Here is a 27,233-nt window from a genome sequence, read left to right on the forward strand (position 1 = left end):
TAGGACCCTGGCTTTGGCAGTCCACATTTGTACACTCACTTGCATTTTTACTCTGCTCTACAGAATCTGCTTTACCTGTTGTCATGTCTTTGTGTGCTTCTGTGAGGCAAAATCCACACCAGGAGTATCTAACAGGCCACATGCTCCCAAGGAGTTAGGAGAGGAATACCTGCCCACTTTAGATCCTAATTTAAAATTTAGATCATACCTTGGATTAGGATCCAAGGGATGGGCTTCTACCATCTAGGAAGGCAGTTTCAAAACCTGGGCAATGTTCTGCTCACCCTCAAAGCCTGTTTTCTCAATGTACAATGGCGACAATAGTTCTGAAAGCTACTATGGGGATCAAACTAAACAAGGCATGTGAAATACAATGAATTTTTGTTATTTTTGCTATTTTTCAATATCTTTATGTCCTTGAACTGAGCAATTCCTGTGTTACTAATCCTGAATCTATCTAACTATCCTTTTCCACAACTCCTGCTCCTGGAATGCTAAATAGTGTTGGGGTGATTGGTAAAATCATGCTAGTGAATTCTACTATAAATGAATAGTTTCCATCTTCAAAAAAGGTCCGCATAGTTGTTTGTACATCTCTTGCCCAACTTTGCTCCTGTTTTGCTACTTAACTTCCCTTCCTTGCATCAATAACCTCTGTCCCATCCTTATCATCTCCCTCAATGGCACATGCATCTGTCCTTATCCTTAGGGTCACTCCATTTCAGGTCTCTTCTTTTAAGGGTTAATACCTCCCTCTATCTGTGCTCTTGACCCAGCTACCTCTGCCTTCTCCAGGTGGACCTTTAGCTGAGCTTCCAGCTTCTGGACTAGTCCAGTTTCTTCCCTATGGCTTGCAGTATCAAATGCTGCAGAGATACTTTTCACATTCACTGTACATCACTGGTTTTGAGGTTATTTAAATAGAACCCTTATTGTTTTTGTAGATTTGATAAATGAATTTTGTCAAAATTGAAAGTGACACAGAAAAAAAAAAAACAAGGAGTAAAAATTACTCACTACCTATAACCCAGCTACAACTATTCTGAGTAACCTTTTTGACCCTGTCTTACTATTTAAACACATGTCTGTGTTAGGTCCAGAGTCCTGGTGTGGTGCTGTGGGTTAATGTACCAGATTGCAAAGTTGTTTGAACTGCAAGGTCAGTGTTTCAAGTTTATCAGCTGCTCCTTGGAAACCCTATACAGGGTCGCTATGGGTCAACCGACTCAACGGCAACAGCAACAAATTTTAGGTCCAGTTTTACATAAAGAAATTGTTTGTACCTTTCTCTCCCATGTCATCCACTCATTTTTCTCTCCTGAAACATTTCCAACAGGAAATACATGTGGTATCATTTTCTGATCTTAAGCAAATAAACAAAAGCCCTCTATTATCATATTCCAATTGAATTATCACCTCACTATTTTGCTTCTCTAAACCAAAACATGTCCTAAACAAATGATCAGTTCTCACGCTTGTTGGCTTCCATTTCTAATCTCTTCTCAGTCTCCTTTGTGGATTCCTCTCATCTTCCTGACCTTTGAACACTAGACTGTTTCAGGATTCCATCCTCATCTTCTTCTCTTTTCTATCTCCAGTCATTCCCTAGGGAATTTAATTAAAGCTCATGGTTTTAAACACTACCTGTACCTTCCTTGTTGACTCATAAATGTATATTTCAAGCCAGGACCTCCCTGCTGACCTCCGGACTCCAACTTGTCTATTGCACCTCTCCACTTGGAGGTCTAATAGGCATCCCCAAGACAACATGACCCAAACTAGACTCCTGAGTTTCACCCCCTACCTCAAACCAGTTCCTTCTGCAATATTCCCCAACCCTATTATTTTATTCAGCAAAAGACTTCTGAAGTCATCTTTGATGTCTCTCTTTTGCTCATATTCTACATCTAATCCACAAGCAAATCTTGTGAACTCAGCCTTGGAAATAAATATGAAAATTTCAACCATTTTTTATTACTTCTACTGCTAACCACCATCCTTTTATTATTGTAATAGTCTTTTTACTAGACTCCTTGTTTCTTCCTTTTTTGCCTGTCAAAGAAAGCACTCAATAACAGATATCCATAAAATCAAATTTTTAGCTGCCAGGCCAGAGACCACCTAGTAATTTGATATCAGTTGATTTAAGAAAAAGAGGAGGGGCAGGATTTAATCAATCATGTTAAAATCAGTCAAAAGCAAGAACTGTTTTTATCCCTCCTAGTCTCTTTAGAAGCTTCATTGTAACCAGCTTACTCTGAGTTGTTTGCTGTGTTTGAGGAATCAGAATGATTTTCTCTATACGCATATTGAACAAACCTTATGCTTCAAATTTTCTGGGCTTTTAAAATCATTTTTAACACCCCTGAAGAGAGCAAACAAATATAAATCAGATGTCACTCAAAACCCTCCGAAAGCCTCAGTTCATTCAGAATTCAAGTCTAGCTTACTCTACTGTGCCCTTAACAATTTGATTCCCAACTATCTGTCTATGGTACTCATCTATGGTACTCATCTCTCTCCCTCAAGAAATCTTTAAATCATACTGGCATCCATGTTGTTCCTTCAACACACTCAGCTCAGTCCAGTCACAGGGCTTTTGCACTTGCTAAATCTTTTGCTTTAAACCCCCTTTTCATGTCACTCCACCCTAGTGTACACCAATATCCACTTACCCTTTCTTCATATCTCTAGTTGAAAATCATCTCCTCAAAATACTTCTTAGGACCACTACTATAAAAGACTAAGAAAAAGAACCCATACTAAAGGGGCGTGGGGGGATCCTTTGCTGGTTGCTGGGATGTGGGGGCTGGGGTGAGGAGAGGAACAGAAAGGTAGAGCACAGGGCAGGGAATAGACAGAGGATAGTTTGGGTGCTGGGGAGGGGGGCAATATACAAAAAGGGAGAGGGGAATGGAAGAACAAAGCGGATGGGAGAACAAGTAGGCAGGTTTGCATGGGCTGAGTGGGACAGAGGTAAATAATGATGTATGTACAACCTTGGAACAACAGGCCTGTGGGGTACAGGGATTGAAACATGGTTGGAATGGGGAAAAGGGGGGAAATAATGTTAAGATGCTTGGCTGTCTTCTGAATCTTGGTTTTCCTTGCATTACATTATAAAATAGACACTGGAAGGGGAGAGAAAGGAAAAGCCAGAAATATCACCATAGAAAGCTTGTAAGTCTGTCTTCTGCCTATAACTGATTAGAATACCTAAAATGGGGGTACAGTGTGTCCAGTGAAGGAGGCTACCTGCGGAGCCTTTGCATTACATAAGACTATAGGTGGAATACTGAACAGTATACAGAATCTTCAGAAGTGGGAAATTTCCCCCTGCGAGGACGGGCAGACCAGCCTGGAGTGGCTAGAAGAACAGAAGATACCTTTTGAAAGAAAGACTGACAGGAAAAATACAATACAATAGAGGCAGATAGACTGATTACTGCAAGAACAAGCAAGTTGCTCACCCAGGAGACATCAAGGCAAGGAGTCGGGTCCCCTCAGAGTAAACCTCCTTCCAAGACTAAGACTCAATGGAAATACATGCTCTGATTGGTGACCACGTTTGTCACTGACAAGGGGAAGTGAGGGAAAAACAGCAATGAAACTGTGAACTAAGCCCTACAACGTTCAATAGACTCCTGTGAACCCAGGTGGAGACCTGGTTGGCTAGCAGTGTGGCAAGACCAAGGGACTCTTGGGCCCAGAGTCAGTGACATAGCCACGGAGGACTGGAGTGGACAGTGAAGTGTTCAGCAGATAAGAAGAGAGGGCATATCCACAAGAGCACCCACACTTGCAGATAATACCCATTTGCCTGTATAGCTGAGCCGCAACCATACCCTCTTCAGCTCCACCAACTGGACCAAGATCACTTCCTATAGCACCTAAGCAACAATAGACAGCAGCCCAGACCAGTCAAACTCACCCTATACTGATGTGAATGAACAGCAAAGAATGGTGTGCATGCTTCCATTCTCTAACTACACCCACAGGAGAGGGTATGGTTGTGGCTCAGCTATATGGGCAAGGTTGCTGTCTTTTGTTAGGTGGGAAAGAGAAAACTCTTCCAACACATACAAGAAAACAAACAGAATTAACAAATACGGAAACAACAATGAAAAGAGAAATAATTAACAGGAAAAAAAAAAGCAACAGATATAAGAACAGGCTGTTGTTGCTATGTGCCGTGGAGTTGGTTTTGACTCATAACCACCCTGTACAGGGTTTCCGAAGCTGTAAATCTTTACAGGAGCAGAAATCCTCATCTTTCTCTGGTGGAATAACTGGTAGTTTCAAACTGCTGACCTTGCGATTCCCATCCCAATTCATAACACCCTGCTACCAGAGCTCCATATAAGAACAGGCAGTAACCAAAAACAGAAAGGCTATAATAACTGTACAGGCAAATGAGAGACAGGGAAAGGGAACTATAGAAGAGAAACATAAGAGAGAAAATAAAAGGAAGAAATTTTAAAAAATGAGAAACAGAAGAAAAGAAGGAAAAACAAAAGCAGAGACAGAAAGAATAACGTTCAAGGGAATGGAAAGAGTAGAAGGAGGAGAAAGAATAAACTAACAAAAACAATGAAACAACAAAAGGAAAATCCCAAACCCCAAATCAAAAGCAAAAAAACAGTGCAACTGTTAAACTCAGAAGGAGAAAACGCTGAGGCACTCCTGCAAGCCTCAGAACTCAGGAGGCACTGGTGGGAGGGGTGTGGCAGCAGTGTTCCTGGCCCTAAATGGAGTTCCTTGGCCTTAGTATTATCTTTGTTCAGTATACGCAATCCGGAAGCAGTTTGTGGAAGCCCTTGATGGAGCTGGTTTCAGTGTCTGTTAGGACCACAGGGCAGCTGGGCACAGGGTGACTGTTTAAATGCTGGTCTGGTGGCTCTGTGGGTTCTGTAGATCTAGAGTTGATTCCACCTGAAACCAGGCACTAAAGCAGCCAACCTAAGTGGTGCAGCCTGCCCCTACTCACACTAAAGTGGCTCCAAGCTCCCAGAGGGCAGGGTCTGTGCTGAGGATGAATGAGGGTGGGAGCTAGCCAAACCTCCGGTCACCAAGGGAGCATGGGGAAAAAGAAGGAATCGCACCTTTCCCATCCCCCATGTGAATCAGCTCTGCCAGGTACTGTTGCCAAAACTGCTCACAAGATGGTGGCACCAGTCTGCTCAGCTCAATCCACTTCCCAGAGAGCACAATCCCAGAAAGCACTCAATCCACTTCTCTAGCCTTTCCTCTGAAGTTCAAGGTTCCAGGATTTTCATCTGTATCTGTTGCATTTGGTCTCTCTATCTTTATTGTAGAGGGTCTGTGTACTGTGTCTGCCAGTCCACCATATTTTCAGAAGTCTCCTTTTCTGTAACTTCTTGGTATGTGGTTTCTGATTCTACGGGACAGTGTCACTGTTTGTTGTGAAGTGCCGTCAAGTTGGTTCTCACCCACAGTGACCCTATATAGAGTTTCCAAGAAGCGACCAGCCTTGAGATTCAAACCAACCTTGTAGTCCAGTGCATTAACCCACAGCACCACACCAGGACTCCACAGGACAGAGTAGAACTGCCCTGTAGGATTTCCAGGCTGTAATTTCCAGGGCTCCTTTTCTATACCTTACCTTTATCTCCATCTAACCTATTACCTACTGCTTTATTTATTTATTGTCTGGTTCCTGTGTTTAGGAGTCCTGGTTTAGCACTTAGATGTTTCATAGGAGAAAGATGTGACCATCTGCTTCCATAAAGATTACAGCTTTGGAAACCCTAGGGGGCAGTTCTCAGCTGTCCTATAGGGTCCCTATGAGTCAGAATCAACTCAATAACAATGGGTTATTTTATTTTTCATTTATGTATAGTTATTTTCTATGAATTCTGTGAATTGTTCCTGGGAATTATCTAACCCACAGGGGGGAATGAGAGCTAACTCCTGCCATTTATTAGGTAATCTGAAGAACCCTTTCTGTTTATTTAGCATTCTGAAGGACTATGTCCTTTTAACTGTATTTTCTGACATGGCTTAGGGTTGCTGCGGTTGGAAAGAGAGTGCCAAATGGTTGATTGGCGATGAGGATGGAGAATTGGGAAGGTGAGGACCAGATCTATCCCCAGGCAAGGATTTGATTCAGGCTGATCCTTACCATGAAGTTAGCAATGAAGGTAAGGGTTAAACACTGTGCCCCTATATAGTGTACTGCTATATCCTCAAGGCCTAGAACAGTACCTGGTAAGTAGTAGCTGCTCAGTGAATGAATGAATGAATGAATGAATATTAGAAATGCTCTTTTGTAACTTACAAAATACCCTAACTCCTTAAAAACAAAACAAGAAATTACTAAAATGCATATTTTGAAACCTCATTTGTAAATTCTTTATATATTTGAAGGTGACTAGGAAACAACTGCCCCTGTGCATTTATTTTAAACATTTTTGGGTTGTGGAAACTTTTAAAAAAGCTATGGACTCCTTTTCTAGAAAAATACTCAAATTACATGTAATTGTAGCGGAGTCTTGGACCCTCTAAAGCCCGTCTATTGAACTCCTATTAGATTTATAAGCTTATCATTTTAAAAAATGAACTGAGCCCCATATAATTCTGAGACTGGGCTATACTGAAGCTATAACCTTTAGTTCTGTGAAATCCTTGCTTATTCAGCTTCATTGGGGGTGGAGTGTAACACTTGATCCCTCTGCAGGTCAGATACTCACCCTTCAGCATGATCACCAGTCTCATTTTCTCAAGCAATAGTTTGCCTTTATATTTATCACACATAATTCTAAGTTTCAGAACAGTTACTTTGTGGTAAGTATAACTGTTCCCAAACTTAGAATTATGTGTGATAAATATAAACTCTTTTGATTCAGCACTTACGAATTTGTGGATAAATTGTTGAGTGTGCTATTAAATTCTCACTCCCGGTCTTTGTACAACACATACACCGAGCAGATGTAATGTAGTATATACAAAGTCAGGATGCTGTTCCCTCCCCAGTCTTCTGAAGCCCACCATACTATTCAAGCTACTTTCTCCATTGCTAAATCCAGTGATCACTCTAGTCCATCCCTATTGCAAACAGTTTATTTATTCTATTTTTTGAGAGACTACTATAATTGGCGGGAGAAAGATGAGGCTTTCTACTCCCGTAAAGATTTACACCCTTGGAAACCTTGTACAGGGTCGCTATGGGTCGGAACCGACTCGACGGCACTTCACAACAACAACTATAATTGGCAGAGTTCTGGTGATGCAAATATTTAAGTGCTTGACTGCTAACTTAAAAGTTGTAGGTTCAACCTACTCAGCAACTTCTTGAGAGAAAGACCTAGCAATCTGATTCTGTAGAGTACAACCAAGAAAACCCTATGGGGCAGTTTAACTCTGTCACACGGGGTTCCTATGCATCCAAATAGTACACAAGAACAGCACCATTATTTATTGAGTGCTCAACCTACTGCCAGTCATTGTGCTGATTACTTCGTGTGTAGAATTCCATTTCATCCTCTTAACAACCTGGGAGTGGGGGGTGTTAGCTTTGTTTGAGAGGTAAGGAAACTAAGGCTGTTAGAGGTAATGTATTTAGCCAAAGATCACATAGCTGGTAAGTGTTTTATATAGGAGTCCTGGTGTAGTGCTATGGGTTAATGCGCTGGACTGCAAGGTTGCTTTGAATTGCGAAGTTGGCAGTTCAAGCTCACCAGTCTCTCTTTGGAAACCCATTACAGGATCACAGGATCGCAATGAGTCAGAACTGACTCGACGGCACTTAACAACAACAACAACATTGTTCCCAGAGAAAGATGTTCTCTGCTTTTGCAAAGAATAAAAGTCAAACCAAACTCACTGTCCATGAGATGATTCTGTACTGCACTGTAGGGTTTCCAATGCTGTAAAATTTTACAGAAGCAGCCGGCCACGTCATTCTCCCACTGAGCAGCTGGTGGGTTCAAACCACTGATCTTTTCGTTAGTGGCTAAGTGCTTAACCATTGTTCCATGAGGGACCCTCCATAAAGATTCCAGCCTTGGAAACCCAGTGTGGCAGCTCTACTGTGTCCTGTGAGGTTGCTATGAGTTGGAAGCAACATGATAGTAATGGTGTGGTTCTTGGTTTTGTTGTTCTCAGAGTCAGGAAGAGATAATACACTGCTTTCCCAGATTTGAGCTGTAGTTGTTATCTTCCTTTAAGTTGGTGCTCACTCATGTTGGCACCGTGCTGCCAGTCTTGTGCTGTCCCCATGATCTGTTTTGGATCTGATAGTTGTAATCTTAGGGTTTTCATTGGCTGATTTTTCATAAATAGATGACCAGGACTTTCTTCTTAGTCCTTCTCAGCCTGAAGCTCCACTGACACCCGTTCTGCATCATGTTAGTGCCATTAAGTTGGTTCTGACTCATAGACTCATAGTGTATAGGGTTTCTGAGGAGTGGCTGGTGAGCTTAAACTGCTGACCTAGCCATTCAAACTGACCTTGTAGTCTAGCGTATTAGTTTTCAGTGACATACCAGGACTCCAGCATCACAGCAACACATAATCCTTCCGTGACTGATTGGGTGGTAACTGCACATTGACCAGAATCAAGCCCTTGTATTAGCCAGGAATTGAATTCAGGTCTCCTCTGTAGGAGGAGAGAATTCAGGTCTCCTCTGTAGGAGTAGAGAATGCCTTATAAAACTGATTAAAACTTCAAAAGCTCGTCAATGCCTATTCCTTCACAATCTTGTTCTAACTTAACTTTATTTCGTGAATCTTCTTTCCATGTGCCCTCCCCTTCCTTTCTTCCATCCATCTTTTCCTTCCTCTTTTCTCTCCTGTGCTCCTTCAACATATATTTAATATCCGAGTGCCAGGTATCTTGCTATACTGGAGAAAACAAGAGAAGTAAACAACTCGTCTTCAAGAAGCTCTTAGTCTTTGACACAAATTATTATTCACAATACAGCTAGGGGAGTGTACCACTGTGATGTGTGAGCCAGAACCAGTCTCAGACGACCCAGATTGAGTTGGGGAGAGGATGGAGCAAGCAGAGTTTCTTTGAGGAGGGACATTTAGCTGCTTTAAAGGATAATCCAGGCAGACAGCAATTTGAGATTATTTAACAACCCAGACTTCTTGCAAAATATCTTAGCTCTTGCTTTTTGCCTTTGAGATTCTTAGGGTGTCTTTCTCTCTTTCAGGTTATTGTCTAAGACTGGGTTTCAAAACCACCTTCTTGATTATCCTTTACTTCTTGGTTGGATGCTTGTTTGTCTCCTTGTACATACCTCACTTACAGCAAGTTTCACACTATAGTCTAGTTACTAGTTTTTCTGCCTGCCTTTTTGACTAGATTGTGATTGCTTCTAGAAAAAAGACAGAATCTTATTTATTTTTAAAATCATCCTTTAGCTCAAAGTGGCATGATTGGAATATCAGAGATTCTCAAAAGTTTTATTAAATGAAGAAAGATTTGCCTATTTACAGAAGAAAGTCTAAGGCAGGAGCCCCGCCTGACTCAGAGTAAGACTATTACAATCCTCCTTCACAGTATCCAGCAGAGCGTTCTGTTCAATAAATATTAAATCTTTGATGGTTCTACCAGTGAGACTCCATTATTATAAATCATGTTAGTAATAAGGACACCTATCAAATCTATTTCAGTGGATAAAGTAATATTTTCATGTCCAACTGGGTGGCAGGGCTCTGGATCAGGCTTGGTAAACATTAAGTATTACTGGTTTTAGAACTAGTATTGAGCGCTTGTCTTGCCTGAGTTGGGCCAGAATTGTGCAGTGTTCAGGTATAGAAGGATATAGTGCTGCTGAGAGCAGGAGTTAGAAGGCCATGCCATGGTTGTAAGGGCTGCTGCCAGAAGCCCATCACTCTGGTCCACAGCGATCTAGCTATCCCTAGTTGGATTTTCCTCAGCATACCAGGCAGCTGTTTCCTCTTTGCAGTTCTACCTCCTTCCTAGCAGCATAGCCCTCTCTATACATGTGTTTATCTCTCTTTCAACAACATTTACCTCCAATAGAGGAGAAACTTTATGGCGAGGCAATCAGACATGAGATTGAAGTGAGGAAAGCCCCCTCCCCCCTTTTTAATGTTTTATTGTGAATTATTTGATAGTTTACAAGGGAGAACATTAGCTTTACATTCATCCTATCATATATTGTTTCATTGCCATGGTTACAGTCCCTCCATGCATCATCAACCAACCAAAGGGCATACCCTACAAGCCTGCTCCGGTCATCAGCACACAGTCCCTCTCCCTCTCTGGGTCTAGAGTCACCAGCCACTCCATCTTCCATGTCATCATCTCTGCCTCCATCTCAGGCATCACTGCTTCTCTGGGTAGGGTCTCGCTCTCTGCTCTTCTCCCTTGATGGTCCCAGAGACTTCCGTTCCTAGACTGCAAAGTCAATTTGTTGTTGTTGTTGTTAAGTGCCATTGAGTCGGTTCCGACCCATAGCAACCCTGTACAGGGTTTCCGAGGGTGTAAATCTTTACGGGAGTAGAAAGCCTCACCTTTGTCCTGCGGACTGGCTGGTAGTTTCGAACCGCTGACCTTAAGGTTCGCAGCCCGATTCGTAACCACTACGCTACCAGAGCTCCTTACTCTTCTCCTTTTGCTACAAAACATCTATCTTTACATTTCCAACCCTCACAGTCAGCCCTGATAACAATTATTCACTACTGTATCACAAGAAACCTATCCGCATTTCTTTTCATCAGCCCCACCCAGACAAATTGGATTCTACTCAGTGGAGATTCTACCTTCCTCTGTGCTCTCTGGATCGAGGCTCCTTCTTGAAAGCTTGTAAGCCAGTCACTTCTTGCCTTTGTAGCCCCGCCCCCCTCTCCATTTTGGGTAGCCAGTGTCCAAGTTGCCCAGCCCTGTCTACTCTGTGTGTGGAGGGGGTGGGAATGATTCTTGCCGTAAGGATTTGTTTCCTCTTTTGAGCTACTGCATCCATAGGTGAAGGTCAGTTCATCAAATTGTATCAGATTACTCTGTTTTTCCTCTTCTTTCTTCTTCTAGTTGAGCTCTGGTCGTGTAGTCATTGAAGCCAGGTCAAGTGGGTATTATCTGCAAGTGTGGGTGTTCTTATGCATATGCCCTCTCATCTTATCAGGTAGACACTTCACTCTCCACTCTAGTCCTCTGTGGCTATGTCACTGACTCTGGGCCCAAGAGTCCCACAGGTCTTGCCACACTGCTGCCCAACCAGGTCTCCATCTGGGTTCACAGGAGTCTATTGAAGGTTGTAGGGTTTAGCTCGCAGTTTCATTGCTGTTTTTCCCTCACTTCCCCTTATCGGTGACGAATGTGGTCACTAATCAGAGCATGTTTTCCCATTGAGTCTTAGTCTTGGAAGGGGGTTTGCCCTGAGCAGACCCAACCATGATCATTTGCCTTGATGTCTCTAGGGTGAGCAACTTGCTTGTTCTTGTAGCAATAAGTCCAACCGCCTATATTGTTTTGTACCTCTCTCTCTCTCTCTTTTTTTTGACCTTGGTTAACCTTTTACCAAGAGTTTAGGCTTTTGTAAAGTTAAAGCCAGAAGGACTCAGAGATTATGTCTCTTTTCCATCATCTGTCCCCTGAGGAAATAATTGCAGAACTCCTACTGGCATGAATTAAGAGGAAGCAAAAAGAGGAAAAAAGCCAGTAGCACAGTCTGCTATCTTAGAATACTGTCCCAGTCACAGTAGTTCCTAGTAAAATTTGTGTCTCAGCAAAATTGTGAGTCTTAAAGAGCAAAGTACATATAAGGAATTTAAAATAGTGCTTAATACACGGTGAGTGCTGAATAAATGTGTTGTTGTCCGCTGTTGTTAAGTAGGCCTACTCATGGTGACCCCATGTATAATGAGATAGGACTGTTGTAATCCACAGAGTTTTCATGGGCTAATTTTCAGAAGTAGATCCTCAGGCCTTTCTTTCTTAATAAATGTTAGCTATTGGAGTCCACAATGGCACTTATCAACAATAACATGTGAGTCCATGTGAGGCGTGGTAGGATAAGCACTGGATGGACCACAAGGTCGGTTTGAATCACAATGTCTGCGGTTTATAACACACCAGCTGCTCCTCGGAAACCTATATAGGTCATATGAATGGGAACCGGCTTGACGGCACTTAACAGCAATAATAAGAATGTTATCTAGGGCTTCTCCACCCAGAGTGGGACTGAGGCTTCTATCCCAAATCAGAACCCCCGGGGAGCCAATCACTCCCACACTGAAAGTAGTGCCTAGCTGTGTGGGAGGTCTATTCCTCGTGCTCCTTAAGGATAGTATAGCCTGGAGGCTGGACCCATTTCTGGTCTCCCTGGGGCTAGGAGCTGCTACTGTTCCTCTACAAGATTCTTCTTCCTCCTATTATTGATTTGCCTCAGTTCTCAGCAGACAAGAAGCTCAGCCACAGGTCCAGTTGTTACCTCCTAGTCCCTGTTGTGGTGATGAAGAGTAAGCACTGAACTGCAAGGTCAGTGGTTCAAACCCACCAGCCACTCCTCAGAAACCCTATACAGGGTCGCTATGAGTTGCAACCGATTCAACAGCTGCTAACAACTGTCCTGGTTTGGGTCCAGGTGTTGTTATTCTCCTTTTTGGTAGTCACCTTACCCCCACTCCCAAATAGACAATTACATTGAAATTCAAAAGCAGCATGAGTTTGGGGCATTGTTATCTTTAATTAAATTCAATAAGCATTTGTTAAACACCTGTAGTTGTAAAGTGTTGTCGCGTTGTTTGCGACTCATAGTGACCCTGAATAGGGTTTCAGTCTAGTGTTTACCCTACCCGCTATAGAACGCACAAAATACCATTCTTTTCAGTAGGAGTACATTTGGTCCCTAAATAGACTGCTTTAGCTACTCAACCTGAATTACTGATGATCCATCCTCAAGGGTTTTATGAAAAATAAATATTAAGTGGAAAGTATATTTGCACAGTTCTTTGTAAATATAAACTTTTTGTGGATTATTCTAATAATCTACAATATTAATTAATTAGTATTAATTGCAATAACTGTTGCGTCCTAGGTAGGCGGTAGAGAGCAGCTGTACATCTAACCAGATTCAAGAGGTCACGAAAGGTGGTGCCTTCAGCACGTCCGGCCTCAAGGGAGGCGGGACCTTAAGGCGTGTCCTACAGCCCCTCCCATTACCACGCCCCCTTTCGTCGATGCGGCGTAGGCGGTTACCATGGGGATGACGTCTAGAGGGCGGGGCGGGGCGGGGCTATGGAGAGGAGGAGGAAGATGGCGGGAGGGCGGCTCTGAGGAGATCTCGGCGGCGGCGGAGGAGGAGAGAAGCGCCGCTCCGCGCAGCGCCGGGGCTCATGTGGGGAGGAGTCGGAGTCGCTATTGCTGCCGCCGCCGCCTGTAGCTGCTGGACCCTAGTGGGAGTAAGGGGGAAACGGCAGGATGAAGTTCGCCGAGCACCTTTCCGCGCACATCACTCCCGAGTGGAGGAAGCAATACATCCAGTATGAGGTACCAGAGGCGTCTGGGGTGTGGGAGGAATCGAGGGGCCACCATCTCACCCAGTCCCGACCTCCACTGCCGCCTTCCGCTACTGCTGGCTCCCCGCGCTTTGGTGGACTCTGACCCGCTGCCGCGGGGCACCACTGCGGCATCTTTGCCGCTGCTGTCTCCCTCCCGGCCCCGCTGTCCTTCCCCTCCCCCGCAGCCCCGCTGCCGCCGGGGTAACGGATATGCTTACGGCGGACCTAGAGGAAGGGGCACAGCCCCGGCCTGGGTTGGGGAATGGTGGTGGGCGGGCGAGCCGCAGGTGGGGCAGTCACTGGTGCGGGGGCTGCCCGGGGTTGCGGCGCTTCCGCGCTCAATCCCGTCCTCCCCACTCACCCTGACCTCTCGTCCCCACCCTAGGCGAGCGCCCCCTTGCCAAGGTTAGATCTTGTTTCTCCTTGCTCACCTCTCACCAGGGAATCCTTCTCTTCCGAGATAAGCCCCTCCAGTGATTTCCTCCGAGTCCTTCATTCCACAGAGCTCTTATTTCCCACTGTTGACAAAGGCTTTGTAACCGGATTGAAACTTGATTTACATGATTACATGTCGCCGATTACACTATGTAAACGTATTGTGATCAACTAGTCTGTTTTGATTAAAAAAAAAAAGATGACTCTTGTTTCTACTCATTGCCTGAAGTATACAAAGTAACTGCATCTTTGGTTTTGGCTCTTCTGTTGTTTTGGAATGAAGTGAAGGGGAGAAGAGGAAGGAGGACAGAGAGCCTTGTTAAAAATGTCAAGTTTAATTTCCTAAATTTTTTGTTTGCTAGGGAGAAACTTACTCTGTTGTGAACAATGTACTTTTAAAATATACTTATGTATTATAGAATTCATGCTACCCCTTCTTCCCCTCCCCCACGCAATTTCTGTGATAACAGAGTAAGAGCGATAAGAAACATGCCATTACTTTACATTAATTCAGAGAAAAGTACAGATAATGAACTCACTTATAAATTTAGAAGGAAGCTACCCAAGAGCTGTAGACATTGCAGCAGGCTGTCCTCAGTAGCTGGCAGTTCAGCTCCTAGATAGAGAAAGATTTGTCTGTTACCTCCAGGAATTAACATGTATGTGTGTACAGGAACAAAGAATAAAATCAATATGAACACACATATGCTAGCTAGATTTTATTAACCATACTATTTTAATCTTCTGTGTAGTATCTATTTAAGTTCAGTGATGAGTTTAATCCTATAACCATTGTAATTATTGAAGGAGCTAGAGAAAGGGATGTAGGTAAGGTTAAACAAAATCTCAAAGGTTGTGAAATAAACTCACTTGTAACTGAAATTTTTTTTTTATTATTACCGTACATGTTAGGCCTAGAATTATTAGTACTTTCCTGTTACTTAATTTTCTTAGTGTTTTGTGGCTATATTTTGTAAATAAGAATGAAATAATAAGGACCTGGCATTTCAGCCTGTAGAGTTTTTTGATTTATTGTTCCTAATAACATTCAGTCAGTTTAAAAATCTTGGCTAGAGTCCAGATGATGGTTTTTATTGAAAGAAGAGTATCCGTCTTTCATCCTTCTAGTAGTAATTTTCAGCACCACTGCCAGTTCTTCTGGAGATTTAGGACTTGTACTTGTTATATAGTATAATCTTGATTTGGACAGAAGTAATAGTGGCTGGATGTATGCTGTGATTTATTTTAAGTATTACAATACTAAACTTTCATAGAGTTATATTTGTATGGAATATCTGAGATGAAGAGGAAGCATATCATTTAGTTTGGAACAATTACCTCTTGATTTGTGATGTTAGCTTTGTGACTAGAGTAACCACAGTGATTCTGGGACTCTTCATTCACATACACATAGTCCATTTGTATGTTGGACTAATGGTTGCTCTGTGTTGGCCACAAAGGGACAAAATTGCTGAGCAAATGTGTGACTGAGTTATCTTCCTTGGGCCAGTTATAAATAGTCTTTTGAGAATTTCATTTATTGTTGATAATTGAAATTTGATTCTACAGAGATTTTCTTCTATGTGTCTCCAGGATAATGGATAAGCTCATTGTTTATTAGTGAGGGGCACTTTTTTCTCTGACTTGGAACCATTAAAGAATGTTACAGGATTGGAACCTGTGTGTTGTTTGTTTCTAAAGAATTGGTGGTGTTACTTTCAAAATAATAAAGCAGCATTAATAAACTATAGGGCTTAGGAATTTTAACAACTTAGGAACTTTAGGGGTAAAAGGACATGCAAAGAGATGTGTTAGCCTTTGCTAGTGAAAAGAACCATTCGTAATGCAATAATATGTGTTTCCTCTATATGTGATGATGCTCCTATTAATAAATGCTTGAATTTGTTTTTGAAGCACTGGTGGCAAAATTCTGGTGTATTACCCTTGATTTTTAGTTCTGTGGCTCTTTCCAGTACTGTGAACCATTCTGAACTGTTCAGATTCTTGGCTTTATGCCATTTTGCTATATTAAACATTATTTAAAATAAGTAGAACATTAGATAAAGCTGAAAATTTGTTATACATCTATAATTATTTATATTATATATTTGTGGCGCTGTGGGTTAATGCGCTGGACTGTAAAGTCGTCTTGGACAGCAAGGTCTGCGGTGGTTCAAGCTCACCAAGCTGCTCCTTGGAAACCCTATACAAGGTTTATGGGTCAGAACCAACATGACGTCACTTAACAGCAATAACAATACACAGCTACAAAAGTAAGTGCCAGTGCTTTTGTAAATTAATCATGAGACTCTGGGGACAATCTTTGTGTCTTTCCAGGTCTCTTTCTTGTTCCGTAAAATAAGAATATAGGAGCTTCTCAACATCCATTCTATTTCATAGGCTCTTTGATTTAACTTTTAATAATTATTATTCCTTGGATTGTTAAATTCTTCTTAGTGTTAATTAGCCATCAATATTCAGAATATTTTAGTTTTTAATTTGAAAATAGGATGTGAAGTTCATAGATTCAGTCTTCATAGGCATGCTGATAAAGCATACAAGAATAGAGCAACATGAAGAAACCACACAAAGAGAATCAAGTTTGTGAATAATATTTACAAAGAATAAATACAAATGAGCAGACTATCCCAGTGTTTACTAATCTGTTGGAGTGTAAATCATAACATATAAAAGAGCATCAGTAAATCTTTTTAAAATGCTTTTTTAAAGCAATTTAGGAGCAATGATTCTATCCTTCATAGTTCTGTAGTTAATTAATCAGTTAGGTCGATTAAACCCAGAAGATTTTACAAGGTATTAGCAAAAGCAGCAAGAAAAAAGTGTTGCTGATTTGTGTTTTCTTCCCTAGGGACCTGTGCTTCTTTGGTTTCTTAGGAACCAGGAATTTTCTTTCAGCATATATTATAATTTTGCAAGATACTAAAATAATGAGGTCTGTAAATTACAGAATTTTAGAGCAGACAAGAAATTTAGTGATGGTCTACTTTCTTGTGTTGTCAGGCAGGTCCAGAAAGGTTAAGTCATTTGTCTAGGATCATATATGTAGCTAGTCTCATGAGCATTGGATGTGTAAACATTGGAAGTCAGGCTACACTAGCAGTATGACCCTGATGAAATCGCTTCCTCTTTCTGGACTTTAGGTTTTTCATCTGTAAATTAAAAAGACTGTTGGACTTGAAGGAGCCTGGTGGTGCTGTAGCATAAGCACAGGACTGCTAACTGCAAGGTTGGCAGTTCAAACCCACCAGCACCTCCTTGGGAGAAAAATGAGGCTATGATTTGGCATCAACTCAGTGGAGTCCTGGTGTGGTGCTATGGATTAATGCGCCAGACTGCAAAGCCGTTTGAACTGCAAGGTCAGCGGTTCAAGCTCACCAGTTGCTCCTTGGAAACCCTATACAGGGTTGGAATCAATTCGATGGCACTTGACAACAACAACAGTGGCAGTGACTTTGAGTTGGACTTGATTTCTAAAGCCACAGTACCGTATTTTCTAACGACCCACTCAGCTTTAAATTTCAGTGACATTAGTTGTTTAATTATATTTGGTAGGTGAAGAGGAGAGCATTTAAAGGTATATTATTCATGTTGTTTTTAAGTTTCATGGAGTCAATTCTGACTCCTTGTTATGGTGTTGTTAATTTGGTTCAGACTTATAGTGATCCTATAGAGGGTTTCCTAAGGAATGGTTGGTAGGTTTGAACCATTGACTTGTGGTTAGCAGTCCTGTGCTTATCCAGGAGTGCCATACCAGGACTCCATAGTGACTATGTATAGTGTTTGCAAAGAGAGGCTGATGGGTTTGAACAGGTGACCTTGCGTTTAGCAGTTCAGTGCTTATCCTGTAGTGCTACATCAGGACTCCATGAGACTCTTATTTAGCTTAACTATAGAAAAATGATAGCCATGAACTAAGTTTTTATTGCAGAATTTGGGAAGAGAGTTTGCATAAACTTCATTTCCTTTATTTTCATGAAAGGAAATATTATGATTTTCATTTATAGTACTTTCACATAAGAACACTTCGTTGCAGACTTCAGTTTCCCAAAGGTATTATGTTGATTTGTTGTTGTTAAGTGCCTTCAAGTCGGATCTGACCCATAGTGACCCTGTATAGGGTTTCCAAGGAGCAGCTGGTGAGCTTGACCCACCCAACCTTGCAGTTCAAAGGACTTTGCAGTCTGATACATTAGACCACAGTACCACACCAGGATGATTAGTTACAGTTAATTTGCCTTGCTAGAACTTGTTTGAAGTTTCTAGTTTGGCCACCCGATGGGGCACAAACCACACATTTTCTTTCAGGCACTTCTCCCACTAATGAAAGTACAGTATAGTGTATTTAATATAGTACTTGCAAATGATTGTGTCAGTGAGATGTTTGGCATTTACAAATGTTTCTTAAATGAGTGGATGAATGTTATGTAAGAAAGAAATCTATACATGTATTTTTTTTTTTTTTTATAGTCTTTTAAGGTAATTATTTTGGGAAGATTATACTTGTTCATTTTTGAAGGTGAGTTTTGGATCAGATTTTGGGTAAAGGCCCAGATCATAAGACCCTAAGAATCTTATTTGATCTGGGGTGACATGGAAATGAGTCTTGGCTTCAAATTCAGCTCTAATATGAAAGGACTTGAGAGACTGATTGAATTATGCTGGCTAGGGGTTTCCAGAATATTTAAGTAGCAGCACCTAAAGGAGAGTACCCAAAACTCCCAGAGAAAATAGTATTAGAACAGTTGATTGTATTATAAGAACAGGAAGAAATAAAACTATACTAATAAGACTTTGGACTGCAAGGTTTCTTTGAATCACAAGGTCGACAATTCAAACTCACCAGCCATTCCTTGAAAACCCTGTTAAGGGTTACTATGAGACCGAACTGATGCGATGGCACTTAACAACAACATTAGAACGGTGTCCTGGTGTGATACTGTAGGATAAGCAATGGGCTACAAGGTCAGTTTGAACCACAGGGCACTTAACAACAATAATGTTAAAACAGTGGCTACAACAATGAGCTCAGACATGACAACAGTTGTGAGGATGGCCCAGGACTGGTCACTATGAATCAGAAACAACTTGACAGCACCTAACAACAACATTTAAATGGGTTGATGCTAAACTCATTATTTAGCAGGTCATACACAGGTATTCTGAGAGAGATTAGCAATAGTTCTCACTTGTTTGTTCACTTTGAGCAAATGGCAATTAATCCATTTTTATGGCTGCAGTTAAATGAATTTATAGATAGATGGATGTGACTTAAAGACTTTTCTATAAAGAAGCTTTGGCAGTAATACCAGTTTTGCAAGTTCAAGTAAACAACAAGAAAACAGCTGACAATTCTACTTCTAATACTAGCCTGACAATTCTTTTTCTAATACTAGCCTTTTGTCAGCTACATTACAGATAAAAACAATGACACTTTGGGGGGTAGGGGGGAGGCTACAAAGGCAAGAAGTGACTGGCTTACAAGCTTTCAAGAGGGAACCTAAATTCAGTGGGCGAGGAGAAAGGTAGAATCTCCACTGAGTAGTAACCAATCTGTCTGGGCAGTGCTAATGAAAGGAGATGGGGATAGGTCCCTTGTGGTACAACGGTGAATAATTGTTATCAGGACTGACTGCAAGGGTTGGAAATGTAAAGGTGGATGTTTTGTAGCAAAAGGAGGGGAGTGATTTACTATGCAGTCCTTGAAGTCCCTGGACCATCAAGGGAGAAGAGCGGAGTACGAGACCTTACCCAGAGAAGCAGTGATCCCAGAGATGGAGGCAGAGATGATGACATGGAGAGATGGAGCGGCTGGGGACTCTAGACCAAGACAGGGAGAGGGGCTGTGTGCTGATGACCACGGGGCAGGCTTGTAGGGTATACCCTTTGGTTGGTTGGTGATGCATGGAGGGGATTGTAACCATGGCAGTGAAATGATATATGATAGAATGAATGTAAAGCTAATGTTCTCCCGTGTAAACTATAACATAATTCACAATAAAACATTTAAAAACAAAAACAACAACAACAAAAAACCCCAGTGACACTTCAGTAGACTGATAAGTTGGGCAAAGCATTTCAAAATTATTGAGATAACTCTTTGAAATAACTTTCATACATACACTGTCACTAATAATGAACATCACTTTTACTATATATTGTCCTTTGTAAATATATTGCCTTTGTGAGATATATTTTTCAGCATATAGCTGTTACAATCAAGTGTCAAAAACACTTGAATTCTGAACTTTGAAATACTATGTCACAAAATTTTAAACTAAGATTTTAAAAAGCAGTGAAACTTTTCAGTTATATTATTCTCTATAAGTATTGCTACTGATAACAGATAAATAGTGTATTTGTACTATTCATAAGTTAAAATTAAATAGCATTTCCACCCTTGTCTCTTATTTTTGGAACTTCTGTATTTTATGATGTGATTTATAAGTATAAAAATGCATATACTAGGTATTACGGAGTCCTGGTGTAGCGCTGTTGGGTAATGTACTAGACTACAAAGTCGGTTTGCACTTTAAGGTTGGTGGTTCAGGTTTACCAGCCGCTCTTCAGAAACCCTATACTGAGTTGCTCTGTGTTGGAACCAACTCTACTGCACTTAACAACTAGTTTTTGCACCATAAGTTTGTGTGTGTGGGGGGGAGTATACCATAAAGATTTGGAGGACTTTCCAAGTGATAGAACCTAACCCCAGCTGGTTTGTGACTTTTCTGGTATTGAACTGGATTTAGGGATTGAGAGAATGTCAGAATTCCATGGTTCTGGCCCAGTTGTATTTGCTTTTCCTTTACTCAGTTAATCCTAAGAGAAAGAAGCCAAGCTGACAAAGCTCATGAACAAAACGCCTTAAGAATCATTCACTCAATCATTCAGCAATTGTCTGGTGGTGGTTATGTGCTGTGGAGTGAGTTCTGACTCATAGCGACCCTGTATAGAGTTTCTGAGGCTGTAAATCTTTACAGGAGCTGAAAGCCTCATTTTTCTCTTATGGAACCGCTGGTAGTTTCAAACTGCTGACTGTGAGATTGATTAGCAGCCTGACTTGTAACCATTATGCCACAGAGCTCCTAACAGTTGTCTATATGTTGTTGTTATTGTTGTGAAATGCCATCAGTTCCGACCCATAGCGACCCTGTATAGGGTTTCTGAGGAGCAGCTGGTGAGCTTAAACTGCCGACCTTGCAGTTTAGACAGTTTTGCAGTCTGGCGCATTAACCTACAGCGCCACACCAGGACTCCAACAGTTGTCTGTATATGTCCTATTATTTGCTATAGGAGTCCTGGTGTGGCATTGTAGGATAAGTGCTGGACTGTTAATCGCAAGGTTCGTGGTTCAAACCCACCAGCTGCTCCTCAGAAACCCTGTATAGGGTTGTACTATGAGTCAGCCAACTTGATGGCACTTAAGAACAACATTTGCTATAGACTGATAAATTTGTCATTAAATTCTAGCCTTTTCATTACCTTAAATATAATGAAAAAACAAAACACATTTTCATGTTTTTATGTGGGATTTTGGGTTTTGTATAGTAGTTAATAAAATGTTTTCAAATTTAAAAGTGGTATAGAAAGGGAAGATTGCAGATTGAGGACTTGGAACATAGTTATAAATTTAGATCAGTTGTGTAAATGGTATTAATGGTTTTTTCCTTTTTGAACTTTTTATGCTACATATCTTTAAATCTGACTTTTTGATAGCGAGAGATTTAGTTACTTATTCCCATTGTCAATCAACTTGTATCTCTACGGACTGATGAGAAAATCTTTTTTAAATTGGTTACTTGATAGGTCAGAGAAAAGTATAGTTAACCTGCTTTAAACATAACTGTTTTCATAGTTGGGATTTTCATATTTTCTGTAACAAAAGGGACATTGTATTGATTAAGAAACATAGTCAATTTTGACTTACTGAGGGGAACCTGCAGTATTAGAAAGACTCTAGATCAGAAATAAGGAGATCCTTAGACTTTTTCGTTCTGTCTCTGACTATTCATGAAGAGTTATCAAGTGATTTTTGAAGGTTAAGGGACTAAAATACAATTATAGAGGAAAATGGGAAGTTTGTAAATTATTGTGTAAGTTATTTATTGGTAATGTTGTAGTTCACTGGGTAACCCAGTGAATTTTTGTACACCTTAGAACACTGGTTCTCAAATTTTTTGGGTCTTAGGATCATTTGAACTCTTCAAAATTATTGAGGATTCTAAAAAGATTATGTTTTTGTGGATTATATCTATTGATATTTGTTGTATTAGAAATTAAAACCAAAAAGATTTTATAACATAATATATGACATCACACTTGATGTGGCCTGTGGAAAACTTGTGAAAGAATGAGTATGAAAAAAGCTACTGATCTGGTATTACTATGAAAATAGTTATGGCCTCTTAGGTTAGTTGAAGTGGCCTTAGGGGCCCCTGTGAGTTCCTGACCATACTTTGAGAAATGCTGTTTTAGAGCACAGGACTTCTTTCAGAATGTTTCAAGATATGTCCTGAGAAAATGCTCTCTAGTATTATGAGGGGCATGAGAGGTTAATGGAACGGTATGGGTGAACATTCTCTGGTATCAGCCCCATAGTAAAGAACTACAGAGAAAATAAAGTTGGCTTGCCTAGACTTCATCTGTTTCCTAAATTTCACTCTCTTGGTGGTTCTATAGGTTAGGCATTGAGCGATTCCATGGGAGAAAGATGAGGTAATCTGCTTCCGTAAAGATTTACATTTTTTGGAAATCCTACATAGAGCCTCTATGAAATGGAATCAACTCTCAATGGCAGTGTGTTTGGTTTGGTTTTCCTGGTAGCGTTTGGCTGGTAGGTTGGCCACCAGCTGCTCTGTGGGAGAAAGATGGCAGTCTGTTTCTATAAAGAGTTACAACCTTGGAAACCCAATTGGGTAGTTCTACTCTGTCCTTTAGCGTTATTAAGTGTTAGAATTTACTCAACAGCCATGGGTTTGGGTTTTATTTGCATTAGTGGAAATGTGTCAGTTAGTCATTAAGGAGAAAGGAATTAACATTCGTAGTGAATTAGGAGTTCTGGGCAGCTGTTGTATGTATGTTATCTCATTTAATTTTTACCTATTTTGCAAAATAGGTTAATTATCACCTGCATTTTACTGATGATGAAACTGAATACTCAGTTTACTCAAGCTGTACTGCAGGATAATGTACTGGACTGCAAGGTCAGTTTGAGCTGCAAAGTCAGCAGTTCAGAGCCATCAGTCACTCCTCAGAAATCCTATACAGTACCAATATGAGTTGGAACCGACTTGACTGCCCTTAACAACAACAACATAACTAATAGGAGTCCTGGTGTAGCGTAGGATAAGCAGTGGGACTGCAAGGTCATTTTCAACCACAAGGTTCAAATACACCAGCTGTTCCTTGAAAACTCTATATAGGGTCGCTATGAGTCAGAACTGACTTGACAGCACTTAACAACAACAACAACAACATAACTAATAAGTAGTGAAGACAGAATTTTAAATCAAATCTGTCAGACTTTGGAGCTCTTTCTTTTGTAAATAACAGCAAGAGTGCTGTTACTTTTTTTTTTTTTAAAGCTTTTATTGTGAATTGAGTGATAATTTACATGGGAGAACATCAGTTTTGCACTGTACCAGTCGTATTTTATTTATTTCATTGCAATGATTACAGTCCCCTCCATGCACCATTGTTTGGACCACTCTATTCCATATATATTTATATATAAACAAAAACACACAGGAATATATAATTATTTAAACAACAAAAGGGCACATTTTGCAAGCCAAATCACCAGCACACAGTGTTTCTGTTTTTCCTGAGTCTAGAGTTCTCAGCTGCTTTTTCTTTCCATGCCATCACCTCTGCCTCCAACTCTGGTGTTGCTGTTTCTCTGGTTAGGATCCCATGTTCTACTCATATTCTTCTCTCTTGATGGTCCTAGAGTCCTCTGTTCCTAGATTGTACTCCTCTTTTTGTTACACTACTTGTACCTTTACAGTTGTGACAATCGCAGTTAGTTATGATAACAATTACTATTGAATCAAAAGAATCCTATCCCCATTTCCTTTCACCAGACCCAGTTAGACAAGATAAAAACTATTCAGTGGGGATTCTACCTACCCCCGCATGCTGTGAAACTAAACTCCCTCTTGAAAACTTGTAAGCCAGTCACTTCGTGCCTTTATAGCCCTCTTCCCCTCCCATTTTAAGTTTCCAATATCTCAGTTGCCCTTCCCTATCAACCCTTTGTACTGAGGGGATAGGCTTGATCCTTGATATGAACATTCCTTCCCTCTCGGTAGCATAGTGGTTACAAGTTGGAGTTGAAAGTACCAGCTGTTCCCGCAGAAGAAAGATAAGGCTTTCTGCTCCCATAAAGATTTATAGCCTTGGAAAGTCTACACAGGGTCTCTGTGTGTCGGAACTGATTCCACGGCACACTACCACTACCAACAACCCTGTGTACTGAGGGGATAGCCTTGATCCTTGGTTTGAAGACTCCTTCCCGCTCGGTTGGTATTTTGCGCTACTACATCCATAAGTATAGGTCAGGTTCATCAAATTGTAGCAGTTTATCCTTGCTTTCTGTATCAAACTTCTTTATCTTCCTCTAGTCGAGTTCTGATCCTTGAGCCTTCCAAGCTAGGTCAAATGGGTACTCTCTGCAAGTGTGGATGTTCTTGCATACCTCCCCCTACTTCATTATCAGCTGGATGCTTCACTCTCCCACTGTGGCTAAGTTAGTTTCTGTGGGCTAAGGGATTCAAAATCTCCCCAAACATTGGACCAACCAATCTTTTCTCTTCTCTCTCTCATCTCAAGGTCGACAGAAGTCTATGGAAAGTGGTTGAGCTCAGTTTAAGTGTACATTACTGCCTTTCTCCCACTTCTATTCACAAGAATACCAACCTGGTCACCAGCGAGCTTACATGACTGCTCATGTGTTCCTTTGCGTTTCAGTCTTGGAAGGGATTTTGCCCTGAAGGGACTTGATTGCTTGCCTTAATGGCTTCCAGGCAAACAGCTTGCTTTTTCTTCTAATAGCCAGATAGTCTACTGTTTTTGTTTTTTCCCCGGCTGGTCTTTCTTTCAAGAAGTAGCTTTTGTTCCTCTAGCCACTCCGGGCTGGTCTGCATGTCATTTCAAGTGGGAATGTGCCACCTCAGAAGCTTCTGGATGGGGCTCAAGATTCCACCAAGATCTTAAATACTAATAAGGCTCTGCAAGAAGCGTATTTCACTGGGAAAGTTCTAGAACCCCTTTTAGTTATTCCAATCAGTTATAGCCTGAAAACGGCCTGTTATTTGTTTTTGAAACTTTATTGTGAATTGAGTAAAGGTTTACAGAGCAGATCATCAGTTTTCTATCCAACATATAACATACTTTGTTTCATCATCAGTGATTGTAGTTCCCTTCATATAACAGTTTTATCCCACTTTCTCCCTGTGATTCTTACCCTCCTTCCCAACGTCTCTGAACCTTGTGTCCAGGTAAATGTTGCTCTTTTGATTTTGAATGACCACTGCATGGTGAGACTACCTCACTAGTGTTCTTGTTCCCTCTATATACCTATCCACTGCCTGGTTGAAAATTGGGCCACAAAGGTGAGTTCCGTGGCCTAGGGTCATAGTCTAGGGTTCCTTCAGTCTCTTTCTGACTAGTAAGCCTGTTTTTTTTTTGTTGTTTTTTTATAACTTTGAATTTTGTTTCACATGTTCTCCAGCTCTATCTAGGACCCTCTAATGTGAATTTTCAGAGCAGTTGGTAGTGGTAGTTGGGCACTATCTAGTTCTTCTAGTCTCAGCTTTGTAGAGATTGATGTTCACATGTTTCATTGGTCCATTGATTCCACGCATCTTCAATTTTCATCACTCTTCCTTTTTCATGAAGAGACCAGTAGTTGCAGTGCTGTCATTTTTTGAGTTCTTACTACATCATTGTTAAGTGCCTCCGAGTTGGTTCCAACCCATAGCGACCCTGTATAGGATTTCTAAGGAATGACTGGTAAGCTTGAACCACTGACGTTGCGGTTCAGACCGACTTTGCAGTCCAGGGCATTAACACACAGCTCCACACGAGGATTCCACCAATGCTGCGTATGTACTTAAAAACACTTTCTCCTCATAGTATATTGTTAAGGTAGGTTACTATCTCCGTTTATAGATGAGGAAACTGAGTCTTACAGTTTCAGAGGTCAGTCTTAATTAGAAGTCAGTTACTGATTAAGTAACTGATTATGTTCATACTGCTAATTGTAGGTAGCAGGGATGAGAGCGTGGGAACCTATGCATTTAACTCCCATACTTACTGCTTTGTGAAAAATAAATAAATTCATCCATTAATACATACATAAATTGAGGCATGGCTTGATCTGTTCTTGAGCACTCTTGCTTGAATCTGGTGAACTAATGACTGATCTATTTTTAGTTCCAGGTCTCAGTCTGCATGGTTTGGAGGAAGTAGAGTGTGGTTTGGAGGGCAGAGTTTGCTCCTGTTAGTTTATAATTCCCCCATGGTAGTCAGTATAACTCTTATTGGGTAGACAGCTGATAGAGGGCCTTATGAAGATAAACCTTAAGGAAATGCTAACAACATATGGTGATAAAGTAAAAAGAGGAAGATAAATGTGGACTTATGCCACAGTGTGGTGTATGACTTCAATATCATAGATTTTAGAATGTTAGATGTAGAAGGAACTTCTGTTGTTCCTTTGGGTTGACTCTGGCTCATAGTGACCCTATGCACACCAGAACAAAATAATGCACCATCCTCACAGCTGTTACTCTTAAGCCCATTACTTTTGCCACTGTGCCAATCCATATCATAGGGGGTCTTCCTCTTTTTCCCTGACCCTCAACTTTACCAAGCATGATGTCCTTTCTTCAGGGGCTGGGCTCTTCTGATAACATGTCCAAAGTCTGAGCGATGAAGTCTCGCCATCCTGTCTTCTAAGGAGCACTTTGGCTATAGGTCTTCCCACACAGATGTGTTTGTTCTTTTAATAGTCCATGGTACTGTTAATATTCTTCTTCACGGTAACTCAAATGAATTAATTCTTCTACACTAATCCTTACTAGTTGTCCAACTTTCACATGAATATGAGGCTACTGAGACCACCATGGCTTGGGTCAAGCACACCTTAGTTTTCACACTGATATCTTTGCTCTTAAACACTTTAAAGGGTTCTTGTGCAGCACATTTGCCTAATGCAGTATGTAGTTTGATTTTTTATTTTTTTTTTTATGTTTTATTGTGAATTATATGATAGTTTACATGAGAGA

The 27,233-nt window shown here is 41.0% G+C and overlaps 1 protein-coding gene across 2 annotated transcripts in view; it reads left to right on the forward strand.

The window, feature by feature from the left end:
• Nucleotides 1-13,238: 13,238 nt before the first annotated feature.
• The window catches only part of XPR1 (xenotropic and polytropic retrovirus receptor 1), a 240,449-nt gene continuing 226,454 nt past the window's right edge, over nucleotides 13,239-27,233 (forward strand). Inside the window, exon 1 of one of the 2 annotated variants that reach the window (XM_006876429.1) lies at nucleotides 13,239-13,480. In XM_006876429.1, the coding sequence (XP_006876491.1) occupies nucleotides 13,412-13,480 (69 nt within the window). In that variant the 5' untranslated portion in view covers nucleotides 13,239-13,411. The remainder of the gene's footprint in view (nucleotides 13,481-27,233) is intronic. The other variant, XM_006876428.1, reaches the window with a different exon arrangement.

Source organism: Chrysochloris asiatica, unplaced genomic scaffold (assembly GCF_000296735.1).
Source record: "Chrysochloris asiatica unplaced genomic scaffold, ChrAsi1.0 scaffold00379, whole genome shotgun sequence".
In the NCBI taxonomy this organism is placed as follows: Eukaryota; Metazoa; Chordata; class Mammalia; order Afrosoricida; family Chrysochloridae; genus Chrysochloris; species Chrysochloris asiatica.